Consider the following 21,848-nt stretch of genomic DNA (forward strand, 5'->3'; position numbering starts at 1 on the left):
GTTGCTAGTATGATGGACTCTTCAGAAGAGGTAATTATCTTCACTCAAGCTTCTGCACGGGAAAGTCACCGGACGCCACAATCTTCTGAACACAGTCATGCTGAGAAATCCAGAGAGAGTTGTGTGGAGCTGATAGTTAGATTAACTTTGCAGCAACTCATTTGGCAATGGCTTGAATGTAACAGACGTTCATTAATATCAAAAAGTTACGCACTAAAGCTTTAAACTCCGGTTGATTTATGAGGACTATGGTTAACCTTTTCTCAGATCTCTGCAAGGTAAATCCAGACAGCTAGCTAGACTATCTGTTCAATCTGAGTTTTCTGTTGCATAAAACAACTTTTAAATACACCAAAACAAGTTCCTTCCGAGCCTATTTAGCAGCGGCACCACGGCTTTTCTCCGGTACAATAGACCAAGACGATTGTGATTGGTTTAAAGAAATGGCAATAAATCAGAGTACATTTTCCTCCCATCCCCAAATGGCCGGACTCTCCTCCAACGCGCTTTGGAGGAGGGTCTGGCAAAGCAAGATTTGTCGTGAGTTAGTCTCGCATTGCCAGACCTTCCTCTACAGCGCTGTGGAGGAGGGTCCACTTTGAAAAATTGAACAGATCGCCTTCTGCATATGCAGTAGTACTCCCCAAGATCTGTAAAAAGACAGACACTGATGTGTAAAATCGGTGGAGTTCTCTTTTCATGTGTAAAACTTGCCTTTAAAAAGTATGGGTAAAATAATAAAAAAAAATTTTTTTTTTTTAAAGGTAACAGTAAACCACGCAAAGACAATTAAGTCAAGTTGAAATGTTAGTAAGAATGTGTTTCAAATTGTGTGACAGTTAAAGTGGGTTTGTGAATCAAAGGTTGACACACTTGTTGCTGGTCACCATTAGCCTGACAAGCCAGACCCATGCTGCCGCTAGGGTGTGTCTAGATTTCTACGCTAGGCCGCCACCTCACACCCCAACGAGCCAGAACAGGATGTTAGTGCCAGGCATAGGCATAACTCCTGATAGCGACACAAAACCTGTCAGTGATCTCTGCAAATACATCTATATCAGCTGTTAGACTGGACATCTTTTTCCAAGGTGGCTTATTTTGGCTTATTTATCACAGTTACCTGACTGGTGATATTGTATATTCACAAAATGTGTCAAAACAGCAGTTATAACGCAGTGTTCACTGCCGTTTATTCCTGAACAAAACTTTATTATTAATTGTTATGTGACATTTATTTTGTTTCCTGTATCGTTGGTGAATGACACAACACACAATGAGAAGTTTTGTCCAAGGTTAGATCATGTTTGATACAGTAAAGTAGTAAGGTTACAACTATTGAATCCAAGCTACAACTGCAGTATTTGGTATCCATAGTGATGCCTCATTGATTGTATAGTCATTGACCGGTCTACTGTTCCCTCATACTTGATTTTGGCCTAGACATTAACAGTAACATGTTTGATTATCTTCTTTCTCAGTGAAGAAGTTGTATATTTTAAACCTGCCTTGCTATGTACTGCGTTAAAGGCCTGTCTTGTCTTTATGACATCTTTCAGCTGGAAGTCGATGATCATTTGAATAATAGGAGCAGCTGGGAAGTCCATGCATACGATTCCAAAGCGCTGGTTCAGGTCCGTCTTGGCCCTCAGGTAGCCGTACAGTTGTGCATTGATGCGCTGAGCTACAGCTCTGGGGTAGGCAAACACACCCGCTCCGCTGCTGTAGGTGAGAAAAATCTGGGCCTTGTTTCCTACAGGTGCAGCCTCAAGATGTTTATAGACACTCTGCCATTTCTCCTCCACATGCAGTAGTGTGGGTACCTACAAGGAACAGCAAATGTTTAATAACTGAAAAACATGACTATGAATTGCTTACCATGGGGGCACCCACTGCCATATGTTTTGGTCCTGTTCGCCAGGGGGTTGTCATATCCTTTCAAATGTACGTGGCACAGTTTTTGATCCTAACCCTTTGACCGCCATATTCGCAAACCAAGCTGTAGTTGTGGCCTTCTCTACACTGCTTAACAACTGATTCCCCTCAGTTTATACATGCTTGGAGGATGTAATGGTACACCCAAACTCAAATAGCTAAAGCATATACTCTGGGCTCAACTGAACAATTTTACAATCTAGCAACCTTGTATGCTTCTTTTTTTTCTTTTCTCCCTTCATTGTAGGCTAGAGTTGGTTTTGATGTGCCTGTTTGGTGATTTTTATTGGGAAAATGTAATAAAAATGTATGAATAATACTTTTTCATACCCTCCAGTGATCAGCTATGTCCAGGGAACCATAGCGCATCCCCAAGTCTGGCCCGGAAAAGTCTTGCAGGATAATGAGTTTCCCTCGGGCCTCTCTCATGGTTGGTATAAGCCGGCTGTGCCACAGCAGGTCCCAGTGAGCGTAACGATGGATGTAGTCCACAGCAGCACCGTATATGTCATACGTCTCACTGAATTCCTCCTTCAAACGCATCAGCACTGTCTCACTGGGATACTCTCGAAGGAAGTCAGCCACACCTTCCAGCACATGGCCAAAGTGTGCCCGCTGATAGGACACCCCGTGATGGATGGTGAGGTTCTCCTTGATGTGCCGGACACGGATGTCTAAGTAGCGGACGCCGGCTCTGAGTTGGTAGGCCAAGCTCCAGGTCTGGCACTCGGCATACACACCGCCGTACAGGGCCATGGTGTTGTGCGTCCCAGGCATGGTGACCTCAGACAGCGGCTGATCATCGGGGATGCTGGCCATCCAGGACGGGTTGAGGAACTCCGGGTTAGGTGTGTCATCATAGTCAGGTCTCTGAACGGCACCAGAACTTAAACCAATGACTCTAAAACATAAGAGAGATGCATAGTCTTTGTAGTAAATAATTCAGGTTTTCACAGGAGACTTTTCTTGTGCTCAGAGATTGTCAAAGGTTGGAGTCTTATTGTTCATGATGTGGGTGTTTAACTGTCAATATTGGTGATTAAAATTGTTATATTTTTGTGTAAAAAAACATTTAAGCAGTTGCATGGTTTGAATTAGCTGTTGGATTTCTTAAGTGTTACTCAAGTAAAAATAAATGATAATAAAAATAAAATGTCATACAAAACATAACACAGGAATGCAAATAAATACATTTGTACTCACTTATAGCCTTTGCTTGTTTTAGCTTTGTAATTAACAGTGTTTTTTCTTATTTCTCCTATTCCTTGTGTGTATTTGTTGACTTGAGTGATAAGCTGTGGCGTAAAACTGCCTTTGAGATAAATAAAGTTGTATGGAATTGAATTGTATTAAAATCTATGTGAATGAATACAATACTATTTAGTGTGTCAGAATGATCAATCTGACACATTTTCAGTTTACTCACCCCACTAGCACCATCAGCTCAATTAACAGCTTCTGCATTTTCACTGGACCTCCTCTGATGCCGTTCATCATTGATTGATTAGTTCTGATGATCAGCAAGAAAAATACAACTGAGGTCAGCATTTAATTAAATGTAACATAGGTTACAAATTGGCCAATGAGATGATCATTTAATTAGCCAGTGCAAGAATAATATATCTATTAATAAACTATCACTAAACTGGTCAACAGAACAATGAGATCAATAATCAAAACATACTGTACATTTACGACAGACAGGCAGCACAAGAGCTAGAACTTTAATAAATCAATATTTGTTCAATGTTTTATTAATTAATAAAACAGAGTAGATGATAGTAAAACTAAATTTCCAATCAGCTCTAATTCTCTCAGGCTTCCATGTACCTGCCTATTACTGAAAAAAAAAGGAAAACAATTTCCCTTCATGAAAGTGTCGGCCAATTTATAAACCAAACAAACAGTGAAAACAATTCGATCCCGTTCTATGCTGAGGTTGACCTCAGCTAACCCCTCCAGGCAATTTCAATGGCAGGCTTAAACCTTTTTAATCCCAAAAGTGAACCAAACCGTCCACGGCTGCTGGGTCAAACCTGCTGATGTTATGATGTGCTGCTCTGGTCCGCTCCGGACGGTTTATACCTGAAACCAGAAGTTGTTGGTCCTCTGTCCGGTCTGGGTGTCTGGGGACAGAAAGAGGGGAGAGAGAGAGAGAGAGGAGTGGGGGATCAGAGGCAAAATGACAGAGTCAGTGTGTCGACCTGGGATGTTATTGTGGGAAATACCATAGAGGAGCAGCTGAGCTCTACGTTACAGAGCAGAGGTGGGAGTAGAGGGGTGTGTTTGTGTGTGAGGGCTATTCATCTGATCATGTCCCTCATTTATTGTGGTTCAGAAACACATCAAAAAATCAAGTCAAGGAAGTGGATCAAACTAAATCCTATGAATTAGTGAATGTAGTGTTAAAGGTTTCTTTAAGACCACGTTGAGGATGTTTGCCTTGCTGTAACATCGCCATAATCTTATTTAATAAATTAAAAAAACTATTCAGAGAGTTAAGTGTAAAAGGCTAAAATGATTTAAAATACAAATTTGAATCTTGTCAGCAGAATTACTTTATAACTCGTATAATTCGTTTTAGCTACTACATCATTAAGGGCTTGTCTATGTGCATCAACTACAGGTGCATGTTTTCCCACAGTGTTCCTTATCAGTTAGTAAAAGCTCAAAAATAGGCCCCATATTGATAAGATATGTATCAATACAAAAGTAAGAATTTCAAAAGAGAGTGTAGTTTTGACTTAGATATGAGTATAGTATGGTCTACACAAATGTTTTTGCATATAAAAGGCTATTTTAAGAATAAATTACTAAAAGAAATGTAGCAGTATTTGAGTTTTTGTTTGGCTCACTACGATTGCCCATAGTTTTAATTGAATTATATGAAGAAAAACGGACAAAATTACAGACACACTCAGCACTAAGAATATCAAATACCCAACAAGGAGGAGGAGTATATATGTTTCTGTAATTATGTTATATTAGTAAGTTTCAAAGTTCACATACAGATTCAATTGATTTGGTTATAAAAAACCATAAAGAAAAAGCATATAACACAAAAAGGCATTATGCATAAAATTAGGTTTAATGTTAATATCTGATAAACATCTGGAACTGTTTGACTTGAACCAGGTGTACAAAACCTAACCTAATAACCTAACATAATGATACAACTACAAAAACTACTGAAAAACATTAAGTTGTGGGACAGTAGTCTGTGGTTTTAAATTGTTCCTGCATTTGTATTATTATTGTTGTTATTTTATTATTGTAACAAACATTGCTTTCACTCTACAGAAAAGTATTGCATTAACTTACAATGATGGTATTAAACAATTAAATCATAAAATTTTTTGTAAGCAGATTGATGGATGACAAAAATAAAGTTACCTCACCACGTGGTGCAAGAAGCAGCTGTCACACTATTTATTTATTTATTTAGGATCCCCATTAGTTGGTACCGAAGTAACAACTTTTCTTCCTGGGGTCCACACAACCAATAACTATACGACATGACTGTACATATTTCAAATTGTCTCAAAGGTTCAGAAAGACTGCAGCTTCCTCACAGATCAGATAAACTATCTGCCAAACATATAGTGGATTACAGCTCAGAGGTCCTCTACTGTATGAGTGACATCATTATGACAAATATGCTTGAAATTAATATTTTTGGACGAGCATCCAACAGAGTAATTCATCCCTCAGAGGCTACAGACTGAGGCAGTGTTAAGTCTTGAGCTCCGAGGGGTCAGGGAAAGTGTATCTGGTGTGGGTGTGTGTGTGTGTGTGTGTGTGTGTGTGTGTGTGTGTGTGTGTGTGTGTGTGTGTGTGTGTGTGTGTGTGTGTGTGTGTGTGTGAGTGAGAGAGAATGTAGCACATGGAAAAGTCTGCAGATGTTTCTCTTGTTTTGTCTCATATCACTATGCGGGAAGTCAAATATTACATAACAGACTTGTCCTTGTCCTGTTAAATATTTGGTTAGCTGTATGTCAATACAGATTGTATATCCAGAGTGTCCAGAATGGACATTCCTCCAGTTTCTATTAAATAATCAGGCCAGGTGAACACTGGAAAGGAATCACGCTTTTATTTACTTTCACCAGAGCAATGCACACATGTATTTCTATAAAATAAACAGTAAAGCAAATGGAACTAGAAATACCACCTTGCGGTTGTATACCTCCGCCAGCCAGTCAAATTGCAGTTTACATCCATGTATGTCCAGACTCATTTAATATATGTAGCGAAGACTTTAATGGAATTTAACAAAAAGTATTTTTTGGCAAAACATGGATACTTCACACACATTTTTAACCCGGCAGCACAAAAGATCTAAACAATCACATTTTCAAGACTAGTGTCACCAATTCAGTATGCGACCAAATGTCTCCCCTTCTGTTCCTCAGTTATAACGTTGAATAATGGCCAGAAAAGTGCAGAATTTTGCAGAACATTATGATGTCACATTAAAGTTGACCTTTGACCTTTTGGATATCAAATGTCATCACTTTATCATTGGATCCTGTTAGACATTTGTGCGTAATTATGTCATAATTGGCGTATTAATTCTGGAGTTAAGGCCAAAAATGTGTTTTGTGAGGTCACAGTGACCTTGACCTTTATCCACCAAATTCTAATCAGTTCATCCTTGAGTCTAAGTGGATGTTTGTGCCAAATTTATAAAAACATAATGCCACAGGTCACATCTGTCACCGGCTGAGAGCCATAAAAATGTGTTTCTGTGTGCTTAAAGCTAATATACACTATCCACTATCCTGTTATCAGTAACTGTATTAACAATACTGTTAAGTGATTTGACATTAATTCATTTGATTATTGTTTGTTGTTAAAGCCTCTAGTAAAGTTGACACAATATAAATATTTAAGGTAAGGTGCCTCGGTGTACAAGAAGCTGAGGAGGAGACAGTCATGTATTGCAGTGTGCCACCATGTAGTTCTTTATACTACCACCAGATGGCACCAAAGTAATATATCTTCAAAACTTGGCTTTAGGTTTTTGTATGCCTCAAGTACAAAAGGCTTTCAACATTAAGTAAAGCACTTCAAATAACCTTTGAGTATGACATGTACTGTATGAATTCACTTACCTTGTCTTGCCACAGTCATAGCCTACAGAGCTGTTACCAAGGATGATTAGGATGATATTCGGAAAAATGTGGACCAAGTGTGGGGAGGATCTCCAGAAGAAGTTTCAAGAGAACATAAAACCACGAGAGAGACGGTCCTGCAGGTTTGGTGGTAAATAAAATTCATATCGTCAGCTGTTCAACAATAAATCAGTCAATCAGCTCATCATAGTACAGTATCGTATATCACAAAAGCCATGATTGCACTTGTTTGTGTACTTTCATTACTGCATAATTTTGGCTACTGTATCAACGTTTATATATGTTTTAATATTTCTGTTTTAAAGTAACTGCGTGATTCAGTGTATTCATGCAGAATAGGTTTTATACACAAAGAGTTGATTGTTTTTATTATTATCAGCAGCACAAAAATACAGAATAATAACAATTATCTTTGTTTACAGTTTTTCTCATTTGCTTGAACACATTGTAAACTTAGCACAGAAAGTAAGGAAATTTGCCACATTGTTACCACAGAGAAATAATCTACCAAACACAAATTTCCTTACTTTTTGAGCTAAGTTTACGTTCAGAAGTTACATTTTCAAAACAGTTAACATACAGGCCTAAACTGAAATAGTTTAAAGAAAGAAACATTAGTTTGCTCTACTAATGCTCTATGACTCACAAAACATTAAAAACGTGCCAAAGCAAATATTTACTTCAAACAACACGTGTGGTCAAATTAATATATTCTTTCAATCAATAGTTACACAATGGATAACAAAATGCAGCTATCAATATAAACTAGTTTAACCTTAATTTATGCTATATGCATGTGCCATTTGTTTGTACTTCACATGTATGTAATAGAATGTGCCAAAAAAGGCAAGCAAGTATATCACAGCATGGATTGTTTTTGGATTTTTTTCTCCGAAGATGATTTTACTAGAGAAAACAAACCCTGCTGCATTCGGAACCTGCACATTTTTTTAGATGTCCTGTTGAATTACCTTTAAAAAAAGAAAGGAACAAAAGAGACAAATAAAAAATTTGTTTTCTTTATTCATTTTATTGTTGTGTGCAAGTATTTCCGTGTTTATGAACAGTCATTGACATGTAAGACTTACACTGAGCACGTAGAGTAGAAAAAAATGAACATTCATTACGATACAGCTTTTTAACTGCATTCTTTCTTCACCACAGAACCAAAAAAGAATGTCACCCAAACAGAGAAATACTGTAATGTCATTCTTTTTGGCTGGACCACAACAGCCATATACTAGGTTTTAACCTAGTCTAAGACTGATTGCTGATTGAAGAGTTGTGCGAAGGAGTTTCACACAGATACACCAGAGATTCATAATTATTCATATTGTTATTTCTATCAACTTTGAATACATGTACAGTTAATCTCTATAATTAATTTTCTATGAGATCTGTGTTAACTGTTTTGAAAAAGGATGTGAGAAATGTATGAAAAAGTGTCACCTTTTCAAAAGAAGACTTCTGCTGTGCTAAGAAGTGATGATGAAGACCAAGTGGTTTCCAGTTTCTTAGCAATCAAGGAAAAATGTAACATTGTCAGGGCCAGCTACGTTTGAGGACACAGAGATCATGGCTTCGGAATTGTTTCTAAGAATTTGTGGGTTTTAATGAGCTGCGGTGGAGTTTACTTTGTACTGTAACCCTTATTATAACAATAAAAAAAAATGAATAAAGGTTTTTAATATTTCTCCAGCATAATTACTTTCTAGCATTGCAGAGAATTTCATTTGGGGGGGGTGTGCTGGGGGAATAAGAACTGAAGGTCTTGGTATCTCTGAAATCCGGGCTATGAATGCTGTATGTATGTATTCACCATGGGGCCACAAGCTTATTCTGTCTTTTTATATGATAGCTGTGACATTGTTTCTGGAAAGAAATGTTGCTGTCAAATGTTTTAAACATACTGTATGTTTTGCTATATTTCATTTACACTTCAGCTGCACCTTATATCATAATTACATTATTTTGGTTATTGTGAATATTAAGATTTTAGTTTCAAAGACCTTGCAAATGCAACCAAATCCATCCGCTTGTCTTTTATAAGTGAGAAAATAAATCTTCAGTAATTTGGGAAAACTGACCCTCTGTGAATGTAACTGCTAAAAGACGTGTTTAAATGTAGCAGTCTGGCATTATCAGTAATACTCAGACATAAAAGTAATCCTGTTTCCTGGTTGTAAAGTGTGACATTGTCTTCTACTTCTGTGTACTGATAATCTCTGTGGTATCTGGTCACCCATACTGGTTTGGAAGGTGTGGGGACCAGTGAGTAAAACAACACAATGAAAAACATACCCTGTCATTCACTGCCTATGTTGCAGCCTGTGGTTGGAGCTTGCAGCCGAAGTCCATCTGGAGGATCTTCCCTCATCCAATCAGCACACGGCATGCATGAGTCACTTCCTCGTGTTAACTCCCCTATTTGGCAGGAAGGGGCTGTTCTCTTTAGACTAGGGAGGAAAATGGTTGAAAGGAAAGTCAGACGGCTTCAGTACACAGAGTGATTCCAACAGTTTTCTCACTGGTGAGTAAACATCTTTCACCTCAGTGCTTTCTAATCTATGATCTGAAAGATGTTTAAACTCTGTTTGATAGCTGAGTCAGCTAGGACTGTTAAAATGAGCGTGAAAGATGGTTGATTTATGTGTGTGTGTGGTTGGGAATCAGGAAATGAGAGAAACAGGCTCGAAAACAAACAAATTAGCACATCCTTAATTAAAGTTAAAGGTGCCAAATAACCACTGAAGGTTATTTAAATGAATAAAGAGTATACATCGTAAGGTCACGACACGTAACCATTTGTTTAGTTCCAGTCTTTCTTGTGTAACATGTTAAGAAGACACACCCACTGTTGTCCCTGGGTTTCTTTTTCCTGCAGGACAAAACAATGAGAAGGATGATTAATGTCAAAACTGTGAGAAAGATGCAGTAGAGATTGATTTGGGTTTGTAGTCTCAGAAACTAGTTGTAGATTTCTGACATGTCATCTGTAATACTGCATTACACAAGTATTTTATTTTAAACAATATGTTGTAAAATGATTCCCCAAAAAACAATATTCACTCTATTTTAACTAAATGCTTAATTCTGTTGTTCCTTGTGGGAAAACAACACATTTCCTCTTTAGCTGCAACAATTAGTTGATTAATTGATTGACAAAACAATGAATAGTGTGAATTTTTGCTGGTCTAAATCTTTTGTGATATTAAACTAAATATCTTTGGGTTTTAGTCTGTAAAACCAACGTCAACATGTCAACATAGGCTTTGGAAAACTGTGATGATCTACATCATCCTTTACTACTTTTATAGACCAAACAATTAATCAAATAATTAAGAAAATAATAATAATAATAAAATATTATTTACTTTGAGTTCTAGTTTCCTCCTCTGCTCACATGTTGAAGCTCTGTGTAACACTGCAGACAACATGAACTCTCATTGTGACCTGTTGCCAGTTGCATTACACTGTAAGATGACACCTTCTGCAATATGGCGTATGTGCAGCAGCTGGTGACATGTGGGCTGTAGCATCAGCAACCTGAGAGTCAGCCAAGAGTTTAATTGTTAGGGTAATGCAGAAAGAAGCAACGTTTGAGACCTTCTGTGACCAATCCTTTTGGTAAAGCTTTTGGATTGTGGTCAGAAGCTGAAGCTACCATGCAGAGTAGTTCAGTTTTAAAACTATACTAATTATATTTTGAACATATGGTGATTTTTGTATCTCTCCAGCCTCCGGACTCACTTTTTGTGAACCTTAACGTGGCAGAAGAAAAGCAGCAGTGATGGCTGATGCAGCAAAGATCAAGAAAACTGCAGTCAAGGTGCTGTTCTGCGTAGAGAAGGTGTCCTCCTTTGCCTCCTCCATTGACCCCATCTTTGGCATAGTCTCATCCCTGGTTGGGGTGGCTCGAAAAGGCCTGATTACTGAGGAGGGCCACGCTCTAGACAAGGAATTCCAGCCGCTTTACACCAAACTGGAGAGCATCTCTGAAAAGAACCAACAATGCCTGAGGCAGATCCGCATCGACGAGGTAAACGAAACATACGGCAAATACGAGGAGTACATCAAACACCAGTACACTGCCTTCAACAACATGGTGTTGCAGGTGAAGAAAGATCCAGACAACACCGAGCGCTACATGAAGACCTTTGAGAAGATTTATGAGAGAGACAAGAGTGATATGAGCCTGGATGTGTACTACCGCGGTGTGATGGGTACAAAGTTGCTGTTTGGAAGACCCCTGCTAAAGGTGTACCTGGACAACTGCAACGGCGACCGTGAGATCATGGAGCGCCGCTGTTCACACATCACCCACCTGTTCCACCTGGGCCTCATCGCCCTCATGGCCTACACAGCTGTTACAGAGGATGACGAAGATGAAATGCGGGAGAAGTGGACCAAGAGGGTTCAGGACATCCAACAGAAGATGCAGGAGGTGCTCAGTCAGTGCAAAGACAACTCGTCCTGAACATGGACAGAGGACGTCCGGGAACAAGCTGTACTCTCAATGGAAAAAAAGACAAACTATGTTATAATATAGGCCTATATATATTTCTAAATAAAACCAAAGCCATGCTTTCATTTGTGCACTTCTTGAGCTGCACCTGGTATTCTTATTGCAGCATTTTAATTATTGTATCGACATTGTATGTAATTTTTTGTTTAAAAGAGACCACTATATGTTTCAGTTGCTTCTTGTTACATGCCAATGTATGCTGAAGTTTTATACAATTTCTTCAATTAAAATGTACATATTATTAGTTGATAAAATTGTATATTAGTGAAATCCATTTCATCCACACTTACACCAACAATCATTCATTTGTCATAAGGCTGTGTATAGGGGCATAGCTCTGAATTCAACATGAATTCATACTTTGTATCCATACAACACACTAAACCCCCCCTGTTCTGGAAAAAACAGCTCTCAATACTTCTGTTGAATACCCTACATGAAACAAAACCGCTTTCAAGATACCAGGTAAACAATAAATTCATAAAAACTATTTGTGTCTTTATGTCTATATGTAAAGAAGTCCAACCCATTAAGGAGGGGTATAACCAGTGGGAAATGCAGATTTGCTTAGCATAGCATAACAACTGCAAACAGGAGATAACAGCTGGTCTGGCTCGTCCATTGTGTTGGGTTTTAAAAAGTTAAAACAATGCTTATGTTTTGAAAACAATATACGTTAAATGTATTCAGTGCACACTGCAGCTGGGTGGAAAATGATTGCTTCAATACTAATTACACTTAATCAGCATTTGATTGCTTCACATCCTCCCAAGCTTCTAAAGAATCAATTGGGTCATGTCTGTTATTTAGCATAAAGGTAGAAGCTCCTTGTCCCCACACAAGGAGACTTTTTATTGTTCAAACAGCTTTGAGAACCATCCCCTGCTGGGCCAGACTTGATTAGAACAAAGAATGCGTATTCCGGTAGTTTGGAAATAATTGACACTGACTTGGTAGGATCCTGTGGCCGGGTGTGGCCTCAAGACACATGGATTGGGAAATAACACTTTATTTTGAAGACATCTGACCAATAAGGAGGGATTTCATTTGAGGAACCACCCTCAACTTCTAGGGCTGCGTCTCATTTCTCTGTCTTAACCCTTCCCCTTACCCCTACCTTTAGTTTTGCGCGCTCACGTGAGTATATATTTGGATTACTAAGGTGAATTCTGGACTTTTTTGATGTGACCTCCATGAGGGGAAGCGTCTTCCAGTCCGCTGTCAGCTGCAGTGTAACATTTGCTTTGTGTCATGTCATTTTCATCATTTGTTTTATTAAATCTTTTGTTTAATCTTCAATTGGACCCGAGCTTCTTATTCCTCAGAAAATTCAACGAACACGTCTCTTAGAATTTCCTAACAATTGGTAACTAAATCTGCCTACTAACACCAAACACGTGGCAAGTGTCTTTTTTTCGACGAGGGCCTTGCTGGGGCCAGTCACAGACTGATGGCAGCATTATAAAGCCCAATAGTTTCTGTGATAACAGAATCATGGATGGAATTGCGAAATTGAGACTAAAAAAAAAAGCTAAACACTGATTCCATAGGGCCCTACTTTTAGTCAGAGCTCAAAGCTGACTGAAGATTTTAAAATATGACCACGTCTAAGTTTCAAACTGAGTCGCCCCACTGGAACTGTAGTTTTAACGTCTCAAAATAGACCTACATTACAAAATATATCCCATTGGCTTAGGCCTGGTGGGGGGCAACTAGGCCCGGTGGGCTACCAGGCTTGCAATACACCGGGGGAAACCCTGGTCCCTGTAAATATAATCAATTTAATTTGTCGCATGAAATCAAACGAAGAACAATTCCATGAAATAGAAATAATTATATATACCACGTTTTAAAAAAAAAAAACAGCTCTTATTTTATGTTTTTTTTTTTTTAAAGTATAGATCCAGAGATCTTAAACAGATAGGTCCGGGGCCCCTAGGGGGTCCTCAGAGTTACTGCAGGGGGGGCCACCAAATTATTGTTAATATTTTGAAAGTCTTTTAAAAAAATAAATATAATATATAATATAAATGTCTTAACATGAATCCAACATATTATTAGCAAATATAAATCAGCCTATTTGTAAAAAACAAAAAATACATTGATGATAGGCTGGCCTATAGGTAAGGTAGTCACTAAGGTAGCCATCCACAGATGCAGTTCATTCTAAGGATTCACTGTGCTACAATGCTATGTTTAACATTAAAACATGATTTATAAAATCATGCCAACTAATATTTTAATATCCAAGTATTCTACGCACTAAAAATGTAACCTATGTATTAAGGTTTTAGGCTGCCCTACACGTTGTTGTAGGCCCAGTTTAATATGCAACTTAATTGTATACAATAGATGTAGTAGGGGGTCCCTGCTCCGTCTCTCTCTCAGTTATGTGGTCCTTGGCTTAAAAGACGTTGAAGATCCCATAGTTAAGAAATAATAAAAACCTGCAGTGTTATTTAATGCTGCTGCACTGAGTCCCCCTCACCGCCAGAGTCCTCTGTTGTCTGATCGGAGCCGCTGTCATGAAACGTAACGCGATTCCTCTGTTTGTCTCTGCAGCCCTGCCCCAAGTTAACTTACAGGCCTAGCAACTACTTCAACAAAATACCTGCTCTGGAAGTTTATCTGGAGCAGTCTCCCGGCTGCGGACTGTTAAATTCAACATGGTAAAACTCCCCGAGAGCCGAGAAAAGCTGTGTTTGGTCTGTTTGAAGAAAAAGTCACGTCGCTTTCGGTAAGATTCATCCGCACACCGAGCGGAAAAGCGGTGATGATAAGTGTAGCTTCTCGGCTACAGCTGCTGTAGTTGATCGTGTTTATTGTGGACGAGAAAATGTATCGACAATAGTTTGATCCAGGTGCAGTCTTATATCATATGATTTACTTTGTGTGATAACTATTTAAAGACAACAGAGTTTGGTTTCCGGGGCGTGACCTCTCTCTGATCTCAACAAGTTGATTTCTGAGGTCAGGGTTATTAATGGTACTATATTATTATTATTATTATTATTATTATTTGTATGTCTTTGAAGAGTGGGTAAAACCTGAAGTCTGTAGCCTATTGTATTGCACATACCTGCGAAATGCGTTATTATAACACGTTCATAAGGCATAGTAAAAGTTGCTATAAGCCTCTATGTGATGGATGTCATGACCATATCAAGTATTACTGTTGGTTCCACAGTTGTGTTTTGACTAAAAAGTTAGAAAAATAATGTATTATATTTGTATTGTAATGTATTACAATCGTGTACCTCAAACGTTGTCTGTTCTGGTTCTTAAAAGTTGCATTATAATTACAGTAAGTGATGCAATTTTCACAAGTGGATTGACCCTTTAAGGGAAATGAGACATTTTGGCCAACACTCAGTCTTTGCTTAGATTAGGCCTGCCATTAACAATTATTTTCATTATTGATTAATCAATTATTGTATCAATTAATAAATATTGCGGTCTATAATGTAGCCTATAATATCAAGATATAGAAACGCAGCAAATCCCCACATTTGAGAAGCTGACCCAGAGAATGTTTGACATTTTTGCTTGAAATATGACTTGGGACAAATCGATTTTTAAAATTAGATACAGATTAGATGCAAACTAAATGATTAATCTTATCTTCATTAGCCTAAATAGTGTATAAAACACCAAAAAGATACTCCCAAAGGGTCACCACATTTCTGGTATTTCATTATAAAAAGAGTAAAGTTATTTTGAGTTTTGTTTTGTCAGAATTGCCAGATTTAACCTTAAGCTGGGTGGCAGTCTTAAATGTTATCTCTAACAGTCGTGAAACCATTGACTCCCCCTTTGATCTTCTGTTTCAGGGATGCATCTCCACAGCATTTGGCCCTTGTGTAGAACATTTTGTCGGGACTGAGAAAGAGTCAGCAGTATGGGCAACGAGGACAGCCTCGAGGATGTGTTTGTTGCTGTCATTCGCCCAAAGAGTCAAGTCAGCCTGAGCTCAAAGGAGTACAGAGCCAAAGCCTATGAGGTAATGTGCTGAGCCTGGCAGCAGATCGCCTGCTGGCCTGCTGGCCTCAACATCTAAGACAATTAAAAAAAAAAAAAATTAAATCTGAAATGGAAGGGACAAAGAGAAAGCTAATCTTTCTTCTGAGAGATATAAATTAAACTATAGTTCATGTTAGTTTAAAACTTCCGTGTGTAGCTGGACCGGACAATAAGCAGTATTTCTTGAATTACCAATATTATAAATGATGACCTAATGACCAACAATTACCACTAAATAATTTTTCTAAAGCCATATAATGAAACAGAATACCAACAGCAGCCGATGACGTCTGAACAGGTTTTCAACCAGTGTTTCCAGTCCAGTATTTTTAACTCAGTTTCCATGTTTCTTTTGGTTCCTGGAAAGATCCTGCTGATTGAGGTGCCTTTGGAGGGGAAGGAGAAGAAAAGAAAGAAAGTCCTCCTGACGACAAAGATCCAAGCAGCAGGAGACAAATCCAAATCCATATTGGATTATGTTGACGAAACAATCAGACCGATATCAAATAACCAAGGTTTCATAGGTGAGTGTGGGACATTTGGGACATTCACACTCATTATATTTTTAATCAAAGACGTGCATAGAGTATCACCACTGCTGACTGTCATTTAAACCAGTGGATGGCAAACCTTTCTGGCTTGTGACTCTTTAAAGTGAAGGGATTGTCTACTCGTGACCCCTAAGATTGGGAACCAATGAGAAAAACAACATTTTGGGTTTCAGGAAAGCGTGTGGTGCATCTGAAGAAATTCCTCCTTGATGGAGCCAATGAAGGAAAAGAGGCCTCGCTTTTTGTTGTGCCAGTCAGTGTTAAAGGTGAGCAAAAAAAACAAAGAATCTGTCTTACTAAAGCGATGCTTCGGTTATTGTACAAAATAGTTAACATACTGTATATTAATTAATCACTCTGAACAGACAACAGCAAGCCTGCGTACATTGCCGGGAGCCCGAGCTTCTACTGCTTCCAGGACATTATGCGGGTGTGCAGCGAGACCAGCATTCACTTCTGCTCAGTCACCTCCAAGATGCTTCTGGCTTTAGACAAGTGAGGATAATTTGAAAAAAACTTTTCAGGTGAGGCTTTGGAGAAACCGAGCTTTAACTTTGCTTCTTTGACCTCTATAGATGGCTAGCAGAGCAGCACACTGTACCTCACGCCATCCACGCTCTGTTCAGACCAGCACCTGTTGAGCGGGTGAAGACTAACGTGAGCAACCCGGCCTACAGCAGCGAGGGCAAACTGAGTGACGAGGGTCTGCACATGGGCTACACTGCTCTGGAGATCAAGAGCAAGATGATGTCACTGGAGAAAGCAGACATGTGCATCTTCAACCCGCTCTACGGCTCTGATCTGCAGTACACCAACCGGGTGAGTTTTTTTTAATTTATTTTTTTAGTACCAGTAGATACTTTAGAGAAAATGGATGAGGAATGGACATATTTGATGTAATTTACCAGGGGAGATTGGTTGTCTATGTTGCAAATGTTTTGTTAGTAATTTAAACTTGGAAAATGTAATTCTCTTCCGACCAGACCTAAATTACCCTACTGTCCTGATCGTCTGACCATTTATTTACAGGTGGACAAAGTTATCATCAACCCGTACTTTGGGCTCGGAGCGCCCGATTACTCCAAGATCCAGATCCCCAACAGGGAGAAGTGGCAACATGGTCCTAACTGTGTATCAGAAGACAAGTGAGGGGTTATTCTTACAGTACACGGACCACATTATTATTATTATTACTGTCATCTCTGTTCAATTTCTGCTCTTCTTTGTGTCTCATTTCTTTGTGTCAAAGGTTTGGCGATGGCCTTTGCAACCTTTTCCTGACTACCCTTTTCTTCTTTTTCTTTCCACCTCACATCATACAGTCAAAAATAAGAAATGCCTTTAAAATGATATTAACAAAATTCTCTGCAGGGAGCGCCAGTGGGTGGACGACTTCCCCCTCCACCGCAGTGCCTGTGAAGGAGACACAGAGCTGCTGTCTAAGCTTCTGGACAGCGGTTTCTCTGTCAAGCAGCTGGACAGTGACCACTGGGCTCCCATTCACTACGCCTGCTGGTGAGCTTGACGCTTATCCAAAAGCTCTTATTTTCTTGGATTTTGGTTTGTCTTGATTATGATGAGTTGTGGTAAAGTTTAGTTTGGTTTCATTCAGGCACGGTAAAGTCGAGGCAACCAAGCTGTTACTGGGGAAAGGTAACTGTAATCCAAACTTGCTGAATGGCCAGCTCAGCTCTCCTCTGCACTTTGCAGCCAGAGGAGGCCACGCAGAGATAGTGCAACTCTTGCTACAGCACCCCGAGATCGACCGGGTACGAAACGTAACGTTGGTGTTGTCTCAACATTTGGCTGTCTTCTTATTTTTTCCCAAAGCTGCAATGGACGATTTCACAATGCAATTATACTGGAAGACGATAATCCATTAACACTGATATTGACTTTTCCACCGACAGCACATCGAAGACCAGCAGAAGAGATCACCTCTTCAGGTGTGTGAGGAGAACAAACAGAACGAATGGGAGGAGACGATGAAGCTTCTGCAGCAAGCCAACAGCAAACCAGTGAGTCACACATCAGACTCTAATCTAATTACTGTATTTGTAATGAGAAGATGAAAATAAAGTTTGCTTGAAATTGAAATTTGCTTTTACTATATCTAAACATAGCAATTGGTCACTAGATGGTGCTATCTTCTCAAGATTAGTCCGAGGTCTCCTGCAGATTTTTTTTTTTTAAATATGTGTTTTATTTTTAATAAGAAAGGACTTGGCTGCATCACTTGGTTTTGTTTACGGTATGTATGTGTGTTTGTGTGTTCCACAGTATGAGAAGGTGCGTATCTACCGTATGGACGGCTCATATCGCTCTGTGGAGCTAAAGCACGGCAACAACACAACAGTGCAGCAGATCATGGAAGGCATGCGTCTTTCCCAGGACACCCAGCAGTACTTCACCATCTGGATCTGCTCTGAGAACCTCCGTGAGTTCACTCATAAGACACATGAGAGAGAGAGAGACATTTAGTCAAACTGTTTTTATACCAGAAAAGTTTGATCAAATGTTATATGTTGCTTTTAGATTCAGTGACTATAATACTAAAAGATTGAATAGTATATGGAGAAATCTTTGTATCTTTAACCTTTCATTTCTCAACATCATGTGTGCAATTAGCCTTTTTTTGTAGTATGTTATCATTGCAAAAAAAAGAAGATTGCAGTAACATTGGTGTGCATTTTGTGTGTCAGACCTGCAGCTGAAGCCGTACCACAAGCCCCTGCAGCACCTGCGGATTTGGACAGAGATTGTGACAGACCTGACGGTGCTGGATCCTCAAAGGGAAACGCCTCAGCTTTTCCTCCGCAGGGATGTCCGGCTGCCTCTTGAAGTTGAGAAAAAGGTAGCACACTTTTAGTGCAAGAAGCGGCTTGTTTATTATTGAAATGTGGGATGGTGATTGACTCGGTTACTCGACACTCTGCTACTCACTGTTTTGTTCCAAGGTGGAGGATCCTCTGGCCATCCTCATTCTTTTCGACGAGGCCCGTCACTGCCTCTTGAAAGGCTTTTTTCCTGCTCCAGACAGCAAGCTGATCACACTGGCCAGCCTCCTCCTGCAGATCATCTATGGCAGCTATGAGAGCAAGAAGCATAAGCAAGGGTTCCTCAAGTAAAACACGGTTTTACACACATGAACCTTTTTGTCTGTGATATCAAATCAAACTTTATTTATTTTATTTTATATATGTCCCGCTTAAGGGAATTCTGTTTGAGTTGTTGTATGAAGAAAAAAGCTTTATTTTTCTGTGTTTTGTTTTTAACAGTGAGGAAAACCTGAAATCCATTGTGCCGATATCCAAGGTGAAAAGCAAAGCGTACCACTGGACCAACAGGATACTGCATGAATACAAAGTACGATTGAAGTTTTCACTGTACAATTTCCTCTTACGTCCTATTCACACGGGACTGGTATTACCTGTGGACCTTTAGTCATTTGTAATAGTTCCGGAGGTCGTCTCTGATCCTAATCCCGTGCGAATCCGCCATGGTTGTAATTTCTAAATCAAATGAGATCCTCTGGTAACACTAGTCCTGTGCAAAAAGGGCTTTATTCTTTAAATGGAATCCCACTGCTGGCTTCATTTACAGACTTCTCTCTCTCTCTCGCTCTCTCTCTCGCTCTCTCTCTCTCTCTCTCTGACAGGCCCTGAGCAACAGTGAGGGGGTGAGTAAAGAGATGCACCACCTGCAGCGACTCTTCCTGCAGAACTGCTGGGACATCCCGACCTACGGAGCGGCCTTCTTCACGGGCCAAGTCTACACCAAGGCCAGCGCCAGCAACCACAAAGTCATCCGCGTCTATGTCGGGGTCAACACGAAGGGGCTGCACCTCATGAATATGGAGACCAAGGTATCGCCATCTTTTATTCTATTTTTTTAAACACCAACTGTTGTTTGCAATGTTACCTGCAATTCTGCAGCACAAGCTGACTGGACTGAATATTTGACTTAATTTAAACATTCTTATTATTATTTCATTTGAACTTTATTTAAACATCAAATAGCTTCAATGAAAAGTTGAGCTAAGCTGATCCTGAATGTATATGATACTGTCATACTGTGTAGAATAAGATGATTTTTCCAACTTAAAGGCTTTGTAAGGGGAAAAAGAAAAGGGGGAAACTGGATGTCAAAGGGTTACATTTAATAGTAATGACAATAGTCTGTAAGAAAGCTGAGATTACATATGGGTGAGTTATTAACTCACTTACAACTGAAATTTCATTTTGGGGTGTAATATCTCTGTTAATGACTATTGTCCTCAACTTGAACAATTTAAACCCCAAAACTTGGTTCAGTATATTTATTATATAATATTTTTCTTCTTTGTGTTTTAATTGAACATTTGGTTTGATGTCTCTCTTTTGTGCGTGCTGCTCAGTATGATCATTTGTTAAACCTCTGCACTCCCAGGTCCTTCTCATCAGCTTAGAGTATAGCACATTCATGTGGCAGCTTGGACACGCTGACCAGTACTTCCAGATACACAGTGGTGACAATAAAATGAACTTCATTGTGCACACAAAACAGGTAACTACTCCAGGACGTTCCAGAAACTATGAATACAAATCATGAATGTAAACAGCCCAGAGTGCATTTATAATGCTGAGTATTTTAAAGACAGTCCCTTCTCAAGGATGACCGCTCAAGTTCAAATGTTGACATTGAAAAGAAGTTAAAACATAAACACTGTCTCTCTTATGTTCATTATTTCCTTTATAGGCTGGCCTTATTGTGAAGCTCTTGATGAAGCTGAGTGGACAAATGACACCAAATGATAAAGGTGCAACGGACAAATATGCTTACGGCTGAAAACCTTTTAAAGAAACCACAGCTGCCATAGATCCCAGCGCAGGTTCTTCTCACTGACTCTCCCTTGACTGCAATAACTCTGGATAAAGAGCAAAGTCGTCCGCTCCATAAGCGCCTCATTTTGTATATTATGCTTACCGATATCTTTTACAACTTCACATTGTGTATTTTGACGAGTCAAAAATTTTGAGTGCATGTAAATATGTTTATTTAATGTTGTGTTTTAATAAACTTATTGATGGATGAATAAGGATGTATTGGGAGTTTGTGTTGAAAACTTTGAACCAAACCAAAATTGTAACATTACCTGTTGAGGCAAATAGCTGTAAACTGAGGGAAGTTAAATAATAAGCTCTACAAAGAAGTGATGTGGATTGTTGACACAATATTTAAGTCACTAATGGCTTTAGACTGAAACCCTTCAGGATAATAGAAAATAATGTTTAGGTGATGCAACTATGTAACAAACTGGTTAATATTAGAAATGAACTGAATACGTTGTCTTTTAATGTTATTAAAAGTAGCAAATATTTGAGTAATAAACATTATACTATAGAATACAACATTAATGACCTTGTAGCAATGCCATAATACAATAGTGTGCATATATTTTGTGTATAGTACGTATATAGTATAAAACATAATGCTTATGTTATTTGGCTCATATGGATATAAAAAAAATATACCTAATTAAAAACCTACATAATATCAAAGTAAAATGAACAGCCTATGTCATAAAATAAAAATTATAAAGCCTACTTTATCTACCAGGTTTACTCAGTCCATATGTCATTTAGCTTTTCAGGGTGTAAAACATTTTACAGGTTTCACATATAAACATTTCTAACTTAACATGCT

General features: G+C 38.9%; 3 protein-coding genes across 3 annotated transcripts; 2 read left to right on the plus strand and 1 right to left on the minus strand.

Moving 5' to 3' along the window:
* Positions 1–1,436: 1,436 nt before the first annotated feature.
* Positions 1,437–3,429, minus strand: LOC144529021 (1-phosphatidylinositol phosphodiesterase). The gene is made up of 3 exons (XM_078267940.1): positions 3,359–3,429; positions 2,263–2,833; positions 1,437–1,820 (listed from the first exon to the last, which is right to left on the minus strand). Exons 1-3 carry the CDS (start codon positions 3,427–3,429, stop codon positions 1,437–1,439), a joined length of 1,026 nt encoding a protein of 341 aa, XP_078124066.1.
* A 6,056-nt stretch (positions 3,430–9,485) lies between these two features.
* rpz2 (rapunzel 2) lies at positions 9,486–12,082 on the plus strand. Its single transcript, XM_078267941.1, has 2 exons — positions 9,486–9,597; positions 10,805–12,082. Exon 2 carries the CDS (start codon positions 10,858–10,860, stop codon positions 11,542–11,544), a length of 687 nt encoding a protein of 228 aa, XP_078124067.1. The 5' UTR covers positions 9,486–9,597; positions 10,805–10,857; the 3' UTR covers positions 11,545–12,082.
* A 2,025-nt stretch (positions 12,083–14,107) lies between these two features.
* On the plus strand, positions 14,108–21,240 carry krit1 (KRIT1 ankyrin repeat containing). The gene is made up of 17 exons (XM_078267936.1): positions 14,108–14,329; positions 15,423–15,592; positions 15,980–16,136; positions 16,337–16,429; positions 16,529–16,658; positions 16,739–16,982; positions 17,193–17,308; positions 17,535–17,678; positions 17,776–17,932; positions 18,074–18,181; positions 18,444–18,600; positions 18,866–19,017; positions 19,121–19,287; positions 19,442–19,529; positions 19,822–20,028; positions 20,592–20,708; positions 20,901–21,240. The coding sequence occupies exons 2-17, from the start codon at positions 15,491–15,493 to the stop codon at positions 20,988–20,990; spliced, it is 2,229 nt and encodes a 742-aa protein (XP_078124062.1). The 5' UTR covers positions 14,108–14,329; positions 15,423–15,490; the 3' UTR covers positions 20,991–21,240.
* Positions 21,241–21,848: the final 608 nt, after the last annotated feature.

The sequence above is a fragment of the Sander vitreus genome, chromosome 14 (assembly GCF_031162955.1).
Source record: "Sander vitreus isolate 19-12246 chromosome 14, sanVit1, whole genome shotgun sequence".
Lineage (NCBI taxonomy): Eukaryota > Metazoa > Chordata > Actinopteri > Perciformes > Percidae > Sander > Sander vitreus.